The sequence below is a fragment of the Exophiala spinifera genome (genome assembly GCF_000836115.1).
Source record: "Exophiala spinifera strain CBS 89968 unplaced genomic scaffold supercont1.3, whole genome shotgun sequence".
Taxonomy (NCBI): Eukaryota; Fungi; Ascomycota; class Eurotiomycetes; order Chaetothyriales; family Herpotrichiellaceae; genus Exophiala; species Exophiala spinifera.
The window spans coordinates 2077078-2097294 of NW_015622515.1; the positions used below are offsets into that span (position 1 = coordinate 2077078).

General features: G+C 51.3%; 7 protein-coding genes and 1 non-coding gene across 8 annotated transcripts; 6 read left to right on the forward strand and 2 right to left on the reverse strand.

The window, feature by feature from the left end:
* The first annotated feature begins 193 nt into the window (after positions 1-193).
* On the forward strand, positions 194-292 carry PV08_04495. The gene has a single exon. It is a non-coding gene; the product is annotated as a tRNA-Leu (tRNA).
* A 537-nt stretch (positions 293-829) lies between these two features.
* On the forward strand, positions 830-1466 carry PV08_04496 (uncharacterized protein; the record flags this gene model as incomplete). The annotated part of the gene is made up of 2 exons (XM_016378843.1): positions 830-928; positions 1044-1466. The coding sequence occupies 2 exons, from the start codon at positions 830-832 to the stop codon at positions 1464-1466; spliced, it is 522 nt and encodes a 173-aa protein (XP_016237520.1).
* Positions 1467-2145: 679 nt separating this feature from the next.
* Positions 2146-2772, reverse strand: PV08_04497 (uncharacterized protein; the record flags this gene model as incomplete). Its single annotated transcript, XM_016378844.1, has 1 exon — positions 2146-2772. The coding sequence occupies one exon, from the start codon at positions 2770-2772 to the stop codon at positions 2146-2148; it is 627 nt and encodes a 208-aa protein (XP_016237521.1).
* A 1448-nt stretch (positions 2773-4220) lies between these two features.
* Positions 4221-5689, forward strand: PV08_04498 (actin, gamma; the record flags this gene model as incomplete). Its single annotated transcript, XM_016378845.1, has 5 exons — positions 4221-4227; positions 4314-4344; positions 4491-4546; positions 4603-5405; positions 5459-5689. 5 exons carry the CDS (start codon positions 4221-4223, stop codon positions 5687-5689), a joined length of 1128 nt encoding a protein of 375 aa, XP_016237522.1.
* A 435-nt stretch (positions 5690-6124) lies between these two features.
* On the reverse strand, positions 6125-7305 carry PV08_04499 (homoserine kinase; the record flags this gene model as incomplete). The annotated part of the gene is made up of 2 exons (XM_016378846.1): positions 6125-6511; positions 6670-7305. 2 exons carry the CDS (start codon positions 7303-7305, stop codon positions 6125-6127), a joined length of 1023 nt encoding a protein of 340 aa, XP_016237523.1.
* Positions 7306-8247: 942 nt separating this feature from the next.
* On the forward strand, positions 8248-10632 carry PV08_04500 (phosphoribosylamine-glycine ligase; the record flags this gene model as incomplete). Its single annotated transcript, XM_016378847.1, has 1 exon — positions 8248-10632. The coding sequence occupies one exon, from the start codon at positions 8248-8250 to the stop codon at positions 10630-10632; it is 2385 nt and encodes a 794-aa protein (XP_016237524.1).
* A 1440-nt stretch (positions 10633-12072) lies between these two features.
* PV08_04501 (uncharacterized protein) lies at positions 12073-14700 on the forward strand (the record flags this gene model as incomplete). The annotated part of the gene is made up of 1 exon (XM_016378848.1): positions 12073-14700. The coding sequence occupies one exon, from the start codon at positions 12073-12075 to the stop codon at positions 14698-14700; it is 2628 nt and encodes an 875-aa protein (XP_016237525.1).
* A 1548-nt stretch (positions 14701-16248) lies between these two features.
* Positions 16249-19569, forward strand: PV08_04502 (uncharacterized protein; the record flags this gene model as incomplete). Its single annotated transcript, XM_016378849.1, has 1 exon — positions 16249-19569. The coding sequence occupies one exon, from the start codon at positions 16249-16251 to the stop codon at positions 19567-19569; it is 3321 nt and encodes a 1106-aa protein (XP_016237526.1).
* Positions 19570-20217: the final 648 nt, after the last annotated feature.

A 20217-nucleotide genomic window follows, 5' to 3' on the forward strand; every position in this document is an offset into this window, starting at 1 on the left:
GGAGGGGTACAGATGGAGCTGAAGCTTCAGGCCAGTATGTACAATGGGAAATCCGCTCGGGGGTGCGTAGAACGATCCGCCAAGTGCCTCCGAGGGCTACCATAGGCGCGAAAAACCAATAGGGTCTTATACCAGTTGGCTCGAAAATATTGCTAATTTCTGCCCACAGAAATTGCGCTTCTACAGCCTCCATGGAAGGATGGCCGAGTGGTCTAAGGCGCTGTGTTTAGGTCTCTCTTTGAACTTGAAACCGCAGTGGGAAACCGCGTGGGTTCGAATCCCACTCCTTTCAACTCTTTTTTTTGGATTTTGTGATGTTGGTTTCGCACATTGATACTTTTTGGTTGATTATTCAACTGTCAGGTGCATTCGGATTACAAGTACGGAGTAGAAAGATCTATCAATGCACAACTCTGCGGGTCAAGTGGTTAATGGGTTCGCAGGCGCGCACGCCCCTGATGTGTGAGGGGATAGCATTTAGGCTGGGATCAGTGCAATGATGACTCTTCTAAAGGATCATGCTATGTTCTATATGATTCAAATAAAGTGACTCCCTACGTGTTGTGGTTGTACCGTTCTTCTTCTATGAAACAGGTATTAAGGAATTGAACCTGTTTAAACAACGAGTGGTGGTGATACGGCCGACGTCCAACCCCAGCCACACCTGCCCAGGCTAGTGCTGGGACTTGCATCACCCAAAGCTTCACCTTGCCATCACCATACGCTCCGAATTCGATATTCCATCCGGTCCTCCTCTACACGACTCCGCGAACACTCTCTGTTCCTCACACTTGCTGTACTTCTTACTGTGTCTCGCTACACCTTCGAAATGTCCTCAAGCCGTCTCTTCCGATTCAATGTGCCCAAGCCGTCCTGGCTGAACAGCGCCAACACCCGAACCGCAGGCGTCTATCTTGCGGGCGCACTTGTACGTGGCTGCCTTTGCACGGCAACAATCCCTTTCTTTCCTTTTTACTTTCTGCTGTGTTTTTGTGGGGGAGGAATGTCTCACGGCTAACATGATGACGCTGCTCCTGCTCTAGTTCTCGTTGGGATTCTTCTTCTTCATCGATGCGAGCGTATTTTCGAAATCCCCCCTCAACGGATCGCACGTCCACATCAACTTTGTCGACTGGATCCCCTTCATCTGCTCGGCGCTGGGGATGCTGGTTATTAATAGCATTGAGAAATCTCGCCTGAGCGCCGACAGCTTCTCGTATAGTGGGAACGGGGTGGCATGGAAGGCGCGCACCGTGCTATTCCTCGGGTTCGCCCTGATGGCCGGCGGCCTCGCGGGAAGCGTCACGGTCATGGTGCTCAAGTACCTGTTCAACGATTACGCCCTGACGACGGTCTACATGGGCGTTGCGAACGTCGTGGCAAACGCTCTGGTTATGCTCAGCAGTGTGGTGTTGTGGGTCAGTCAGAACATGGAGGACGATTATACCTACAACTTGCAGCTGTAGATGGGCAGACGGAGCGAGACTGCGTGCGGAAAGGAGAGCAAAAAAAGAGTCCAATGGGAAACCTCTACATTAATACTCACAATGTTCAATGGAATGAATGTTAGGCAAGGCGAGCGTAAGGGACGGTAAGGCGCACAAGTGTTGCAGCGATCAAAGGCACAAGCATCAGCGCATAGGTTCACTTCTCATTTCCGGAATTGCGGGAAATCATGAATGATACAGTATTGTTATCAAGTCGTAATTAGTCTGGCGTGTGATGCCATGCCTTGTAGTTGTACGTCAAAGCTGCCATCTTGCCTAGCCTTGCGTTGTCTTTTAAGATCTCTAAGCTAGTCTTCATGTCCTCGTGATCGTGTCGACGTGGCAAGGAGTGCCTCTTAAGAAGGCATCCTCCAGTACGAGTACGGCGTAGAGTCTCTTCCGCGGAGCGCTGGGTAAACTCTTCCCATGGCCTCGTACGCGAATTTGGGGGGCCCAAATCTTCATGTTCATGGGAACGGCGTCGTTCCGAGGATGCTGATAGTAGTCGTTTTCATATCGTGGGACGTGCCGTCAACATCGCCATGGTGGCGACATAGAAGATGTAGCTACTCGCATGTCCCCTGAGCCATTCAAACATTGGGCCAATGCCTATTCATCCGGCAACTTCCTTTTCTGCATCTAGCTTTTTCCCGTGCCTTCAATCCCTCTCTCTCAATTTTGCCATGATGGCGTCAATGACGTCCATATCTGATGCCGATACGTGATCTGGGCCGACAAATTCTTTGGGTAGCCGCTTGACGGCCTCGTTCATTGCGGGCTGGTAGTTTCTCACGCCCGAACTGAGAGCGTAAACTGCTTTCCGCCGGACCGACTTGTCGGAGTCGTCCAGCGCTAGTTGACATAGTTTGTCAATTCCGTTCAGAGCGAGGAGACGTTCTTGCGCCTTGACGTTGTTTTGCACCGCCGTCCCTAGACACCAGGCAGCCATGCGCCGCGAGTCCGCCACTTCGCTGTCCAGTTGGGATAACAGAGGCGTCCAGAGGCCCAGTGGTTCCATGTTGTTTGCGTTGTCGATGCCCTCGACCAATTGCTCGAAATTGTCAAATGCCGTCATTTTGGCGTCGTGCGTGACCTCGGGATCGGACGAGACAATGATGGACATGGCTTCTTTCATCAGGTCGGCGTCGCTGGGGCCGCCCATGAGAGCCCGGAGAGCATCGGCTGATAGACCTTTGGGCTCTCTTGTCGGCTGATCTGTGGTGGCACGACCTGCATCCGAGTTCTCGATACCCCATGCCAAAAGCGAGTTTAAGCCCGGATCCATTTCTGCGGTGGGTTATGTGTGTCGACTTTGGCCGTTGAAAGATGAATCGAAGTCTAACGTGTATTTGCAGAATATTAACGTACAGTACTCGTAGGGTATTGACTTCCGAGTGTGAGAATTGACGTCAACCGTTGTCCGTATAAAAACGATTTTCCACGCTTCGTCGCTTTGTATGGGCGCTGCGGGAATGATCTCGAAGTCTCTGAGATGAAGTCATTTTGCGTCAGCGAATCAAAGAGAAGCTTAGCTAATCGAGGCCGGATCCAATTTAGTTTCTCATGGACGCCGCTTTTAGGCCACTTGTCGGTGGCTGAGCGTGGGCTGTGGCCTGTGTGCTTCGCGTACCCCGCCTCCGTGGCTGGGAAGCCGTATTTCCCATCAAAGGCTCTCAAGAGGCATCAACATTTTGCAAGCCTAATCGAACACGCTCTGACGCCGGCTCAACGACTATGTGGGCTTGTCGGCCCAACAATTATACTCCGTTATCCGCGTTCTGGACTCACTGCCCCCTTTTTCTCCAGTACAACGGTGTGGGCAAGGAATCCGGCTGCATCATGTAATCGAGAGGGATCTTCAAGGCCGCAGTCAGATCAAAGGATGGCGGGGCCAAAAATAGACGGAATGTGATGGGATTTTGTATCTGTGCCTCGTAATCATCTCAGCCGCAAGGCTCCGAGTACATAGTACGGGTCTTTTCTGGAGTGATGTGCGTATTCGCTATTACAGGCGAGCACTGGACAATCACAGCTGCCTGGGATATGGATACGTGGTCAGTACGGATACTCGTACTCTCAAGAAGGTTGGCGGCACGCAAAACACCCAGCATTGCGTGGCCTATGCCGCCACCCCGTGGAGCATAGAACGACTCCCTTAACAACAACAGCCTATCATTGAGTTTCTGAAACATAACTGCCTGTGCCCTCTCTGCTACAGGAATCGCACGGTTGTTTCGGGGGGGCAGGCAGTTCGTGTCGGCCGATAGAGTTGATCCAAGCTCACAGGTATATCTTCTTGTACGAGTATGTAGCATGCAGGGGAGAAAATACTCCGTTCTGGATATCAAACTAGTTCCAGATAAGCAGCCTCTCGCAGCCCCGACGGTCTGATGTGCGACTAAAACCAACTAAGTGCAAAGTGGTGCTTTCCTGTCGGCGCAGCAGCAATCGAGCTTCGGTCACTCACCAGCAGCGGTCAGATCAGCTTGTGTCTTGGCGCCTGCCCACTCACTGGCCACCGCCTCCTCTCCTCCTACCGCTTGCTGTTCAAATCCATCCTATCTTACCTTCCTGACATTCCATTCCCAGCTTTGTCCTTGTCCTCACTCTCCAACATCTTCTGCTCGTTACTCCCGGAGGTTCAATCTGCCTTCGTTGTCTCGAGTTGTCGCAAACCTCTCGCTCAATCGCTCCTCATCTTATCGTCACTCGGTTCTAACATAAACCATCACAATGGAGGGTAAGCTTGCTCCTCTTCCACCTCAACTGGCGGCACACGCATTTCAACGATGCTGAACATGTACTGATTCATCTTTCTCCCTACAGAAGAAGTTGCCGCTCTCGTCATTGACAATGGGTAAGCTCCTACCTCCCTGGCCATCGAAAGCGTGTGCCTGCGCCCTGTGCCGCCTGGTCCAAATATCGTCCATGCAGCTCGCGGCATTATCGGAAAAGAATGGCAACTTCAATCTCGCAAGAACTGGGCTGACAAAGTGTTTCCAGCTCTGGTATGTGCAAAGCTGGCTTTGCTGGTGATGATGCGCCACGAGCAGTTTTCCGTAAGTGCCCCGCATTGATATACAGCACGTGGAATCAGGCCTAACAATTTCGACAGCATCCATTGTCGGTCGACCTCGTCACCATGGTATCATGATTGGTATGGGCCAAAAAGACTCCTACGTCGGTGATGAGGCCCAATCCAAGCGTGGTATCCTCACCCTAAGATATCCTATTGAACACGGTGTGGTTACAAACTGGGATGATATGGAAAAGATCTGGCATCACACTTTCTACAACGAGTTGCGTGTCGCTCCAGAGGAGCACCCGGTTCTGTTGACCGAAGCCCCCATCAACCCCAAATCCAACCGAGAGAAGATGACCCAGATCGTCTTCGAGACATTCAACGCGCCTGCTTTCTACGTCTCCATTCAAGCTGTTCTGTCCCTCTACGCCTCCGGTCGTACTACCGGTATCGTGCTCGACTCCGGTGATGGTGTCACCCACGTGGTCCCCATCTACGAAGGTTTCGCTCTTCCTCACGCCATCTCTCGTGTCGATATGGCTGGTCGTGATTTGACCGACTACCTGATGAAGATTCTGGCAGAGCGAGGCTACACTTTCTCCACCACCGCTGAGCGAGAAATCGTCCGAGACATCAAGGAGAAGCTGTGCTACGTTGCGCTCGATTTCGAGCAGGAGATTCAAACCGCCTCTCAAAGCTCTAGCTTGGAGAAGTCGTATGAACTTCCTGACGGTCAAGTCATCACCATTGGCAACGAGCGATTCCGAGCTCCTGAAGCTCTCTTCCAGCCAAGCGTTCTTGGTCTTGAATCTGGTGGTATCCACGTCACCACTTTCAACTCCATCATGAAGTGTGATGTTGATGTCCGTAAAGATCTTTATGGCAACATCGTCATGGTGAGTACTCTTAATTATGAGCCTGAGTGTATATTCGTACTAATTCTATGTAGTCTGGTGGTACTACCATGTACCCTGGTATCTCCGACCGTATGCAGAAGGAAATCACTGCTCTCGCTCCATCCTCCATGAAGGTCAAGATCATTGCACCTCCCGAGCGTAAATACTCCGTCTGGATCGGTGGTTCTATCCTGGCATCTCTTTCCACCTTCCAACAGATGTGGATCTCCAAGCAGGAGTATGACGAGAGTGGTCCTTCTATCGTTCACCGCAAGTGCTTTTAAACGTCTCGCAAGCACATTGGAATGTTAGTTTCTCCAGATGACACGCAGCAACCTTTTCAAGACAGTAGTGCACGAAGTCAAGATTTTGATGAGACCAATGGCATGCGGAGCATAGAAATGTGGTGATCGATCAGTTGATGGAAGGCTTGCAAAACAAAAAGTATTTGTGGAACTAGCACGGAAGCCGGGCGCGTCTCATACATTGAATGGGGAATACGGATACATTGGGACATGTATTGAGAGCAACGTCACGCCTTCAATGAGTAGCACCATTCCAATAGTGTCTAGACTGCAATGCTAACCGTTGGTGTTTCAAACTCCGCAACCCAAAATCCGAAAGCTCGTGGTGCGCCTTGGTAGATCCTAGCGCATTCAATCCCCATGTATGTACAGTTCCAGCGTCTTCCATAATATATGGAATAGTCATGACCAGTTCTATACTGTCTTGAGACTTGCTCGGTAACTTGGAACGTCCCCGGAAACTTCCCTTATCGTAGCACCGTCCTCGGCAGGTTCGAGGACCTTCCACTCACAGTTGATGCCTTCGTCCTTGAAATGCTGTACAATGACGCCTGCAATGGCATCGAAATTCTCCGTAGCAAGAGCCAGGATGGTGGGCCCAGCTCCCGATAGACATATTCCTAGCAGGCCTTTGTGTGAGCTAGGAGACATTGACGACAGTATAGCGGGCAGGGCAGGGATCAACGTCTTGCGATAAGGCTGGTGAATCTTGTCTTGCATTGCACTGTAAATGAGATCGGGGTTCGGCGGCGAGTCGGAAAGGACGGTCGTCAGAAGTGCCAGTCTTTGAAGATTGAAGATCTATAGTTCATATTCTCACGTGTTTAGCAATGGGAAAGGCTTCTCCAGGGGGTTTCCCACGGAGTCTTGTGGGACGAAATGAACAGGGACGTGGATGGGAGGTGGAGGTATGTGCATCTCTACATTTGCTTGTGCGTTAAGGCGGAATATGTACTCACCATGTCCTGCCGCGTGTACGACTTGGGTAGAACCTCTCTTGCCTTGGCGGTGCTCACCTCGAAATCCGGGATGATGGCTAGAGCCTTGATCTCCTTGGCCCAGTTGAAGCGGCGGTAGTGGCCGATGTTCTCGGGCGGGACGGGCGGCGTGAGACCAGTGTCGACACCGCCTGCGGGCTCAGGCAGGACTTCTGACAGCGGGACTTCCTTGCGCGCCATGTCGACCGGGTCCAGCTCGTTGAGGTACGTGCCGACGAAGCCGCCGTACAGTGCAGCGGCGACATTGTCCGGGTGGCGTTCGACCATGAGGCAGAAGTCGAGGAGGCGCGGCCGGGACAGGTTGAGCTTGCCGACGACGTTTCCTAGCAGGACTCCCGCGACCACGGCGGCGCCGGACGAGCCTAGACCCCGGCCCAGTGGGATCGGGTTCTGGATGTGTACGTGCGTCTGGGCCGGGAACGCACGCTGGTCGTGGCACCGAAGAACGTACAGCGCCGTCCGTGTCAGGAGGTTGTTGGCCGGGTTGAGGTCGATGTCCTCGGCCCCCACACCCGTGTAGGTCACTGTGCAGTTGAGAGGGTTGGAAGCGTCGACTGGCGACGTTTCGTCGACACTAACCCGCAGCTCAAGGTACATCGACAAGGCGAGGCCGATGACATCGAAGCCCGGGCCTGGAGAGGTAGTGAGTTAGGACCGAGCGATAACAACAGTATTGGTGTTGTGGTCGCGGCCAAGAGTGTAGATGCAGATGGTAAATGGAGATCATCTCAAGACTTACCAATGTTGGCCGACGAGCATGGGACCTCTGGGTACGCCGTTAGACAGGTTGTTCCTGGGAATCTTGTTTCACTGGTCGTGGGAAGGAAAATGACTGACTTATCAGATGCATGATAGTATGAGGGAGGCCCAGCTCAACAAGTAGGGCTACCCGCTCAGAGGTCTTGAGGACGATGGCAAAGCCTGGTATGCTCTTGTCTCCGTCTGTATTGTGAGGAGATGGTACTAGGAGCTTCAGGCACAGAGTCTGTCAACGAGGTTCTCTGCCCGCTGTCGCCTTTTTATTGTTGTAAATCCATTGCGCGCGAGATCGGTCTGTATGAGTCGAAAAACAAATGCTGGGGTGAGTGGCCGTCCAGCCAATCAGAGCCCGGACGAATTTTTCGTCTCCCTTTATCGATAAGGATTTCGGGGGAGAATTTTCCTCGCTTGGCGTCGCTGCTACGACGACCGATTCTTTCTACCTCGAGACACGCTGAAGGACGAGAGTCTCTGGGTGTTTTCAGTTACATGTAGTCTAGAGCTGTCTGTTCTTGCTCAGGCAGATACCCTCTTGTCGTTGTCTTGGCTGGTAAGTTGCCTTGCGTGTCGCTTGCTGCGTTTTTGTTTGGTGTCTTGAAAGATTAGCAAGCCCAGTCCCCAGGACTTGATCAAGGTGTGGAACAGGGATTGAGGAGCTGCTCAGATATTGATTCACTAGTAGCTGTGCTATAGGGCTCCTGAGTTCTGGGGCCTATTTGTTTGGCACGTCGAATTTGCACTAACCTAACTCCCATTCTCCAGGTCAAAAGCGCGGCAAACATGACGGCAGAAAGACTTCGTATACTCGTCATTGGTTCCGGCGGGCGAGAACACGCCCTTGCCTGGAGACTAGCCAAGTCGCCCTCGGTTGACATCGTCCACGTTGCGCCGGGCAATGGGGGCACGGAATTCGACAAGGTCGCCAATGTCAACATCGCAGCGGATAATTTCACCGACTTGGTCGATCACGCACAGAAGCATGGGCTCAACCTCGTGGTCGTTGGTCCCGAGGCACCCCTAGTTGCGGGTGTCGAAGGCTTCTTCCGAAAGAAAGGTATCCGGTGTTTCGGCCCTAGCAAGGCCGCTGCCAGAATGGAGGGTTCCAAGGCATTTTCCAAAGATTTCATGCAACGCCACGGTATCCCAACAGCTGCGTTCCGAAATTTCAGCGATTACGAATCAGCTCGCAAATACCTCGACTCTGTCAACCACAGTGTCGTCATCAAAGCAGATGGCCTGGCAGCAGGAAAAGGAGTCATTATTCCCACGACTAAAGAAGAGGCACATGAAGCTTTGCGTAAGATTATGGTTGAGCACGAGTTTGGATCTGCTGGCTCTCAAGTGGTCATTGAGGAGTTTTTGGAAGGCGAGGAACTTAGTGTGCTGACTTTCAGTGATGGCTACACGATCAGATCACTCCCACCGGCCCAGGATCATAAACGGGCACTAGATGGAGATCAAGGCCCAAATACTGGAGGCATGGGCTGCTATGCGCCAACCAGAGTCGCTTCCAAAGAGCTGATCGCTCAAATCGACCTTGAAATTGTACAGCCTACCATCGACTGTATGCGTCGGGAGGGCATGCCATTCGTTGGTTTTCTCTTCACTGGTCTTATGATTACCAAAAACGGACCCAAAGTACTGGAGTACAACGTCAGAGGAGGTGACCCTGAAATCCAGACTCTGCTGCCTCTTCTGAGCGACGACACCGACCTTGCCAAAGTCATGCTCGCCTGCACAGAGCACTGGTTAGATGGTGTCGATCTAAAGATTGACGCCAAGTTCAGCGCGACAGTCGTCGCGTGTGCGGAGGGATATCCTGGAAAGTATGCAAAAAATCGACAAATTAGCATCCAGAAAGTGCCCGAGGATACGTTCGTATTCCACGCCGGTACCAATATGGACGGAAAACATGTGATCTCTACCGGAGGTCGAGTGATAGCTTCGACAGCAACGGCAGCCACGTTGGAAGATGCAGTGGCGAAAGCGTACAAGGGTATGAGTTGTATCAAGTTCCAGGGGATGCACTTCAGAAAGGATATCGCACACCGTGCTTTCGCGAGAAAGGAGCAGGAAAATGGAGCCGGAAGTGAAGCTTTAACGTATGCTTCCGCTGGCGTTTCAATTGACGCAGGCAACAACCTGGTTGCGAGAATCAAACCGGCGGTCAAGTCGACATCTCGTCCTGGTGCTAATGCAATCATTGGTGGTTTCGGTGGAGCTTTCGACCTTGCAAGAGCTGGCTACAGCGACAAATCACCAATGCTCATCGGAGCTATCGACGGTGTCGGTACCAAGCTCAAAATTGCACATGCCACAAATATCCATGACACTGTGGGTATTGACCTCGTTGCTATGAACGTGAATGATTTGGTCGTGCAAGGAGCTGAACCCCTTATGTTCCTGGATTGCTACACATGCAGTATCTTGGATGTCGACATCGCAAGCAGCTTCATCAAAGGTGTTTGTGATGGTTGTAAGACTGCCAACTGTGCCTTGGTAGGAGGTGAAACAGCTGAGATGCCTGGACTTCTGAGCGGCACCGAGTACGATGCTGTTGGCGCGGCAATCGGTGCTCTCGACACCGCGGCCGGGAAACGGCTTTTGCCTGACACGGAAAGCATGGTCGAGGGCGATGTACTCCTTGGCCTGGCCTCGGACGGTCTCCACTCCAATGGGTTCTCCCTGGTACGCCGCGTCGTCGAGAAAATGCGCTTGAACTTCTCGGACCAGGCACCATGGATGCCGGACCAGACTGTTGGCCGATCTCTGCTAACACCAACCCGGATCTATGTCAAGCCGCTGCTTCAAGCGGTCAAGCGAGATCTTATCAAGGGCATGTCGCACATCACAGGCGGCGGTCTCACCGAGAATGTTCCTCGAATGCTGCCAGATCATCTTTCTGCCAAGATCGACGTATCATCGTGGGCTCGACCCGCGGTCTTTGAGTGGCTCCAGCGCTCTGGCAACATCAGCAATACGGAAATGGCACGAACATTCAATAATGGTATCGGTATGGTTCTCGTCGTATCCGATGTTGCCTCGGGTGAGGTCAAGAAGATCCTGGAAGCTGAAGGAGAAACGGTCTTCAAGCTCGGCAAGTTGGTGAGCAGGGATGGTCAAGAAGGTTGCATCTTGAGTCATCTGGACAGTTGGTCAACCTAAAGGATGCATTTTCTCACTCTTGAGAGCAAAATCTTCTTTGAGAAAAACTTAGTGAGAAGGCCCTCGGAGCGGTTTTCCATTCCAAATGCCTGCAGCAATATAGTGAGCCTCTTATCTTGCGAACAAACCTCCATTTGTCTGCGAGCGCTTGGACTTCAGTCATATGTTACGGGATTCCTGCTGCAACGACCAATGTTCTGCCTCCAATCTACGCATATTGACATATCCTGAGACGCACCCACGAGCCGTCGACCGGAGTGCTGACTTGCTCTTATCCCCAAGCTCTTGGCTACCGAGCTCCAAGCGGCGAGCAACAAACACGACGAATATTCTTGGGTTTATTTCCCAGTGAATGCAAGCCAGATATCGACCTTCAAAGCATCTCTGTTGGCCTTCTTCGTCGTTAATCTGCAGACTTAAGAACCAGCGACTGACGTTGCAGTGATACTGCAAAGTAGCGTTACGAAGCTTCCTACCTCCTGGCATTCTTTCAGCTGTGGCAATTATGTTATCTGAACTATCGTTTTTGGTTCTATGAAAGCGTTTGGTTTGGGGGCTTACCAAGCTGTTGGTTTAGCGTTGCACCACACAACCCATCAGAGGGAGCAGCATACCTCGGGATCTACTCTTTTCAAAGATGGAATTTCCGTCAAACCTGGCAGAAAAGTGCAAACTCTGTCATCAAAGCTACACCAAACGGAAGGAGGCAGACCCCCTGAATATGAATCCCGGGGTCCGCTATAACCAGCATGCGACAACATATGTGTTGGAGCCGATTATCTGAGACATCTTGTCACTGATGTGATAGGAGCGTACTGAGTCATCAAAAGGACTTCTTTCCCATCTCTTGTTGGCTGCACCCTTGATGGCAGAGCATGTTAGGCCGAAATCGAGCTGACCGGACCTTGACGCAACCAAGGAGGCTCTGGGGGAAATTTGCTGATCGTACAGTCACTGATTGAGTCGGATTGCTAGACCTTCATGGGTCGAAGTTGTTAGGTTCATGGAGGAGCATGGTGTTTCATGTCTTTTCAGTAGATCACAGATCGGTCGTCTAGTTTGGCGTCGCTTACAATCTCTTACGTTGTAGCCACCGTAGATGCTAAAGTCCTTTGTTATTGTACTTCTCATGCGGCTCTCAGTCCGAATCGCACTAGATAAGGAGGGACCTTTGACGTTATGCGGTGAATGTTGGACATCGAAGCTTCTTGCTTCAGACTTGTCCTCGCTCCCGGCATTACCTCGGCTGATGTTTTGTGAAAAAGTTGCCCTTGCCAACTCCAGTTCGCCTTTTGCCCTTGAGCATGATTGTACAATTGATGTTCCTCGATAAAATTTATCTCAGTGCTCGGAGGTATTTTCAGCCAGGCTCAGACACCTAGTACTCCCCTGAATTGCCACGGTCTTCGTTTTCGTTCCCCGCGATCCCACGATATTCATATGCTACCCCTTCCCGTCCGACAGCATGCGGGCGCAAAATATCGGAACCACCGCAGGATACATGCGATAGCTCTCGCCGGAACCCCTGTGCTATCAGACGTCGCGTCTCCGTTTCACTCTCCTGTTCGTTCGCGATGGGTAGGCCGCGCCTCCATTGGTCGCAGTCGTCACCAAAGCCGGTCTCTCACTGTGTCCAGACCATGGTTAGAAGCACATAAGCCAGCGCCGAAGACGCGAGCAACGCACGATGCCGTGGTTCTCTCGTCCAGTGCACTTCTGAGAGCTGCAAAATATCGAACATTAGCGACTCTACTACAAAAACGCGGCAGGACACTGGTTCCGCAGGGCGCGTCTATATCGGATGTCTCCTTCGAAGATGTATTGAATGTCGTGGAGGCTGAAGAGAGCATTGGCTCGAATCATTCTAAAGTAGCAAAGCGGCTCCGTGAAGTCTTCCCAGGACGATCACTTGAAGAAGTCATGGGCGAGTTAGAACTTCTAGAGGACGGACAACTGCGAAAATCGTCGGCTGGGCAGAAGCTTGCGTTTGATGAACGAACAAAGAACACACTGATAAACTTGGGCCTGGTGGATGAGGGTAGGAACGACCGAACTCAGCAACCCGCCGACCATGATTCTACAGCCGTACCCGCCCCTAGCAAGAAACCCCTCTCCGTCAGGGCGCCTACGGCACAGCCAACAATACGACGATTAGCGGGAGCTGGGAGAGTTCGACCGTTTCTCTCCAGCAGGACCTCCTCAAAAGTATCGGACTCGAAATCTGAGCCACGCCAGGAGACTGAATTGTTCGAGAATCAACAAGAGATCGATCTCGAAGGGTTCGATTTCAAGCCTCTGGATGTGGAAAGATCACAGGTACCACAGTTAAGCCACGACCTGTCTCGGGTGTTGTTCAATCCCGGAGTTTATCAACTGCAAGATCCTAGATCAAGAGTCTGGAATTTTGATCCTTACCTGGGGAAGTTAATGCCGGTGTCCGAGTTTAATTATGACGCTTTGAACCAGTACATCACCTCCTCTCAGGATCAAACTCTCCGCGACGTGGCTCTGCAGCACGACAAGCGCTACATCGGCTCTACATCGAGCATGTCTGGCGTTTTGGCTCACTTCCACTTTCTTCTCTCGAGGTGGCGCGAATTGACGCTGGACCATCTTTCCCGCGGGTTTCGAGATGATGGATATCAGTTCACCAAAATACAGCGCGGGCCCTCGGCTATTTTCCTCAAATACAAAGACGGAGTATATGCAGTCGACGCAGATAAAGAATACGATTCTGCAAATATTCTCATGAGCTTGGGCCGGTCGATGGAAAAGCTTTTGACCAACGACAAGGACGTGTTCGAGACATACAGAAAGACGCGTGGCGAGGACGAGGCTAACCAGGCTCAGCCTTCAGAACCTGAAGCCTATCACTACAGCGAATTAGGCTCCTTCCTGATCAGGTCGCAACTTGACGCGTACGACCCAAGGCTGCCGGGTACGGGCATGTTTGATCTGAAGACGCGCGCAGTAGCCGCCGTCCGAATGATGGTACGAAAGCACGAACAGGGCGTTGGTTATCAGATCAAACAAAGATTCGGAACATGGGAGTCCTATGAACGAGAGTACTATGACATGATGCGGTCTGCGTTTCTCAAATACTCCCTTCAGGTGCGCATGGGAAGGATGGACGGCATTTTCGTCGCTTATCACAATACGGAACGTCTCTTCGGGTTCCAATATATTCCGCTCTCAGAAATGGACCTTGCTTTGCATGGGCAGACTGATGCGACGCTAGGTGACCGCGAGTTCCGCCACAGTATTAAGCTACTCACCGAGATTTTCAATGCAGCAACCGAGCGCTTCCCGGAGCAATCGTTACGATTTCACTTTGAAACACGGGAGGCCACCCAGGCGCACGCTCCTTACATGTATATCTTTGCTGAGCCTGTGACTGATGAGGAGATTGTCGACATCCAAAACTCGAATCGCGAAGAAATCGAAGCCTTTGAACAACGCATATTCAACCCGGAGAAGTTCCAGAAGGAGCGTAACACAAAAGAGGAGGATTTGGAGGCCGAGGACAATGACTTGGAGACCGCTGTGGACAACACTTCACAAGCAACTTCTGCTGAAGCAGTAACGCCTGGAACACCAAATCGTCAGTCGAATGCAGCTGATGTCGACTTCCTGGAGAGTCTGATGGGCGTGGATCTACCTGCCGTGAAAACGCCAGTGCCAGAGAAGCCAGCTCCGTCATCAAAGGTAGATGTAACCGCCGACAAACCTTTACTAGGGTGGAAACTCAACATTACAAACTTGGTGAACAAACTCCCGGTTGACCGTCCACAGGACTTGAAGCCGAGCGACAGCTGGAGTGTTCGATATAGCTTGACCCCTATGAAGGATGCATCCAGCCGCCGAAACTACGTCCTGTGCAAGAACCGGCGGAAGTCGGTGTTGCAGGCTCCCCAAGACGAAGACACCTCTGTCCAGTATTACATCCAGCGATTGGTGTCGATGAGCAAGGAGGGGGCTAAGTGGCGTCGAAAACTGGATGAGTTTGACGCTCAACGGGAAAAGATTGTGCTCTACGGCGATCGAATCTCTGGTGAGAAGCCAGAGTGAACGATGCAATGACAGATTGTGTATAAATGTAGAATATGGGTTGTTTCACCCTTGGGTCCTGAAATGACTCCTGTACCATCAAAACGAGGAAGATGTGTTTGGTACGTAGAGATTCAGGAGCGTCTTACGTTGTCCTTCTGCCTGCTCTCCGTATTTCAGGACACGTATAGCACAATGGCGTTGGACAAGGTGTATCTGGGGGGCCAAAAGGCGTCCAAGACATCGAGAGAAACATGTTTCATTAGCGGCATCTAGAGGTCACGTAGTGCAAAATCGCAAGCTGATATTGTGTCTTACTTCGTGGTGATATCCAATTTGTCAAAGGATCTATTTGGGCCAGGGGGTTTGGTGTGGTGGCTTAAGTCCCTTAGGTATAGAAGGAGTTATTTTAGGTGTCTTCATCAAGAGCGACGGTCTTGTAGGATACTGATCATGTTGTACAAGCTAAAGCCTAAGACTCTCGGAGAGCCCATTCAATATCCGACCCACGACAATCAGGCTCTCGTCAAGACATCACTCGGCAATCGTTGATCCGAGATGGCGAGGATGAAACCCGAGTCAAAAATGGTGCCGGGGTTTACGGGGCGAGTGGTGAGCCTGTTGAGCCTATTAATTCGATCTCTTGGGCACCAGGAACGGAAAAGTCTTAAGGAAGACACAGCCGGTGTCACCTAACTAACTACCTGTAGGTAGTGGCCTGGCTCGCTAGGCGAGTGCAGGGACCGAGAGAGCCTACGATATGGAGGACGTGTGGTAGGCTGGTGAGGGTCACTAGGCATACGTTGTCGTACGCCTAGGGAGCCCTCCGGTGCTGAGTACCAGCCTCGTTAGAAGGTACTACTAAGGCTATTAGCCTCCCTAGCCGGAAGCTACCTAAATACCTTAACTCAGTTCTGGTCGATTTTGGGCCTCTTGCATCATCATCATAGCATTAGCATCCGCAGCCCTGCATGCTAGGTAACCCACGTTTCAAGGCGTGGGATACATCATGTATGAAAGAGAACTCTATATCCAGCTTCCTTCTTTTGACCTTTGTACAAAGTCCAGGTCGCGTTTGTGCGAGGAGATCAATCTCATCAATCTACTTTTTCCTTCCCTTTATATGTTTTCTTATTCTTTCACTTCTTCCCCTTGGCCAAGCCGAATATCTCTACCCATCCCTCCTGGTTCCGCACCGTCACCGCAGCCCCCACGAGCGTTGCCTGTATATTGTCCCTCCAAGAATCACTAGATCTTAGACTCGACGTACGTTCCCCGGCTGTTACCGCTGCTGCGATCTTCTGGAGCATTCACCTCGACCAGGTCGCATGCCTGTGATTGTCGTATGACCAGGAAGCGCCCGGAGCTGAAGCTCGGTCTGATCGAGGCTTTCTGCGGAAGCTTAAGAGACGGAACTACTACCCGCTGGCGGTTGGGCACATCCGAGATCTAGAGGTGGTGAAAATGGTGCTCTCCTGATTTACACGAGCGCTTTGAGTACGTGAAGGTCCCCCAAGGACTCAAATGAGGATTCTGGTCGGATAGTCGTCAGATATCAAGCCACCCAACATGGCGGACAAACGACGCAGGAAGAGCCTCAGCATATTCAAGCAAAAGACGGATCATGGAATGCCACCTTTATACATCTCACCCAGCGCTGCAGAGAAAAAGTCTGCAGACTATCCGCCGAGTCCTGTTGAGTCGGAGCATTCAAGTCCCAAGGCTCGACCTAGGACCCTACAGAAAAACCGTAATTCGGTCTTCGGCTCTTTACGATCGCTACACTCACTCGACGAGTCAGAGAAGGCCTTTCTGACAAGATCCGACTCTAAGGCGTCTTCTCTCCATGATGAAGTCGAGATTCAGATAAAGGGACTGTTAGGTGAGAAGGTTCTGCAATATGGTGAAGTGCAGGCTGCTGGCACAAATGTTTTTCGGAAGAAGATACAGTTCATGGTGCTCACCGAGTCACACTTGATACGCTTCCGCAGTCAAGCTAAAGCCATTGAAATGTTTCCGACCATTTCCAATAGCCTGAACAGAGGTCATAATCGGCGATCATCCTCTGTGGGTTCCACACCAGAGCTTCAAATGTCAGCGTATACAGATATTACTTCTGGCGTGCCCCTGAACCAGGTTATTGCTATATACAGTACGGATGATGGCCGTCCTTTTCTCACAGTGGAAGTTGCATACCTTGATGAGCGGACAAGAAGAGCGTCTATGATGCAGCTCCAGGTCAACGATCTCCGAGAAGCTAATCTATGGGTTTCGGCAATCCGTTCTGCCACTCTTCAGGCCGCTCCGCCGTTGTCGAAACAAGTTCAAGATACGACATTGGAGCATCTGGCCCGTGCCATCGAGCGTGAACGGGATTATGATCCCGATCATTTTCATGTTTTCAAGGTGGTCCAACGCTCGTTCAACAGGTCCGTAGGCCGAGCCTCTGCTGAGGATTTGACCAGGCTTGGTTCTGCAATCTCGTATCTGGTTCTGGGGCTCCATAAAGTCCACCTCGTGCCGCTGTATCGGTCTTCGACGAGATCCTCAAGCGCGTCTCTGAACGAAGTGGATAACGTAACCTCGTTCGCTATCGTGAACCTGGCTATGGTATCAGTGCAGGCGCATGAAGATGCCTTTCAGCTACTGTTCAAACCACCAACAGGGCAACCAAACAATCTTCGTCTGGCGTCAAGCGCTGCAGGGGAGATCGCACTTCGCTTACGATTCGCCTCCGAATACCTTCGACCGCAATGGCTCAGGCAGCCGTTCCTATTTGAGATTCCAGCCGATCTTGATGATCAATTAGATCCCCCTAATTTTCCTAACGAAGATCACGATTGCTTCGACCGTACACTGATTGCGTATTGCGCCGGGTATGATGTTAACACGTCCCGAATTTGTTATTCTGTGGACTACGACTGTGAAGATGCGCCTCGTTTTCAGCTCTTGGCTCCATCGACAGGCACCTCTTATTCGGCGCTCGAGTTGCTAGCGGTGCTTCGAGCGCTGCGATACAATGAGTCCTTCTCGTCGATCTCCTTCACCCATATCGACCTCGACCCTCTTCGAAATTTGTACGACACTTTTGGGGGGGACTTGGACAGTCTTTTCACCCGATCCGGGAATCCCACCAATTTGGCAGGTCATCAAGACCTCCCCGTGATTTGTCAAGAGGTACGAGCTCTAGCTCTAAAGAGCCGGCGCCTAAGACGGTTGGACTTTTCCTATACCATGCCACCTAGGCCGATCGCAGATCATGAGCCACTTCCGGAGTGTTTCATCATGGAAGCACTTGCCCCGTTGTGCAAACGATCACTCACCAACGTCGACTGGATAGTGCTCACGGGAGTACGCCTTACCGAAACAGACCTAAACTTTTTGGTCGACGCTGCAATAGAGAGGCGGTGCCATTTCCGTGCGCTGGAGATTGGTGAGTGCGGCCTATCTGTTCACGATATCGACGTGCTTCTATCTGCGTTGGCCGTGCAAGAGAGCACAATGGAAGTCATTGATATCTCGGGGGCGCAAGGCCGTTTCAGCCCCGAAGTATTTCAGCGTGAAATTGGTGCATTCAGTCATATTCGACGTTTGAACCTCACCCGGGTGCAGAAAACGGCAGGACCTGAGCCTCTGGTGGCCCCCGAAGCTCTATACGCCTGGAAATTGGAAGGCCTCTATCTATCACAGACAACGCTGAACGAGCAGACGGTGGACTCGATCTCGACCTATCTTGCCACTCCTAAATCAGACATTTTACGTGAGTTGCACATTAACCAGTGTGGTCTGACTGGACGGGACCTGGCCACATTCTTTCGATCGATGACAAGGGACGATAATCAGCCACGCATCATGCATGTGAGTGCCAATGAGAACCGTTTAGAGACGGGAAGTACTGTCCTGTTCAAGACAATTGCTCAAAGTTATGGACCTTCGTCCTTGAGTATGAGAATGATGGACTTTGAGAAAGAGAGTCATTTTCGAGAACTCGTCAGGGCTCTGACTATCAACGCGTCTCTACGAAGCCTCGACATATCACGCGCTTCGCTGCCGTACGATGCTAGCGTGGAGACCTGTGAGGCGCTGAAGGAGATGTTCGCCAGGAATGAAACTTTGGAAGAACTTGATATCAGTGGTGAACATGCTCATCTGGATGCGACGAGATTTGGCATTGGACTGAACATTGCTTTAAGGGGATTGGCCACAAATAAAACACTCAAGGTGCTACGAATCGAGTATCAAAGCTTGGGCTTGCAAGGTGCAAATACTTTGGCTGAAGTTCTGCAGAGGAATGACACCCTCGTGGAGATCCATTGTGAACATAACGACATCAATTTGCAGAGTTTCACCTCGCTTGTCAATGCGATGGAACACAACCACACCTTGCTCTACATGTCGTCCATGGACAGTGATCGGGCCAAATCCATTGCCAATGTTCGACGAGAGATTGACACGATGGAACGCGCAGACAGCCCCAGACAAGCCAAATCTTCGGGCACGCTTAAGAAGACACTCGCCGGATTTGGCGGCAAGACTCATCGGCACGGCCACCGTCACAGCAGTTCTCAGTCATCAAATACATCCTTTTCTGAGCAGGATGTCGCGGCAGCCATGGCTACGCTGGAAGAAAAATGGAATGTCCAGGTCGGCCGACTCCAGAAGTACTTGTTCCGTAATTATTGTCGTTCACAGGGAATCCCCTGGGAGGACGAAGCAGCGGGCGAGCACAGCCATCAAACCTCAGGTGTGGTAGGAGATTCAATGGCCCAGATATTGCAAAGTGTGCACTTGGACCAAACGCCTACCAAAGATAATCCATTCACCCAAGACTATTTCCATGAAAGATTTGGAGAACACAATCGCTCCATCTTTCAGCTTCCCGAGGACTGAAGGGTAGGGGAGAATAGGTTAGGCGTGAGCAGCGACCTGTATTTTTTTCCTATCATTGGACATTTTATGATACCCATGTCTTTCTTTAGAGAACCATGACCACCTTGCATTTGACTCTTGCTTTTTTGGGAGAGGACGAGCATGGCATGCGTCCCGCGATGACTACAGGTAATGCATGGAATCGGGCGTTTGGAATATGCTCATAGCTGAATTCATCATGTACCCCATCTACCTTCCTACACACACAGAATTGTGACGATTGCTAGATATCTGTATTATGATCAGCCCGTAAGGGGTCTAGTGAGCCTCAGCCTCAGCCTCAGCCTTTGAGAGGCCACCGTCTGCCGTAGGGCCCTTTAAGTAAGATGCTTATATTTAGGTACAGTAGGTACATCGGATTTTGCCCCGTGTAAGTGTGTCCACGAGAGGGCGCCATGTATTGAACGAGTACTTGTTCAGTATAGAATTTAAGGTCTATCATGCTTGCGTCCGCGGTCCAGCAGCAGTTCACGCGGATCGGACAAGCTTGAACAAATAGATACAGACCAACCTGAGACAACAGGTGACAGGACTATTACTCGTACAGGCCATACGCCACCGACGACTAAGCAGGGCCATGTTTGGTTTTTTTTTCTTTTCAGGCAACTC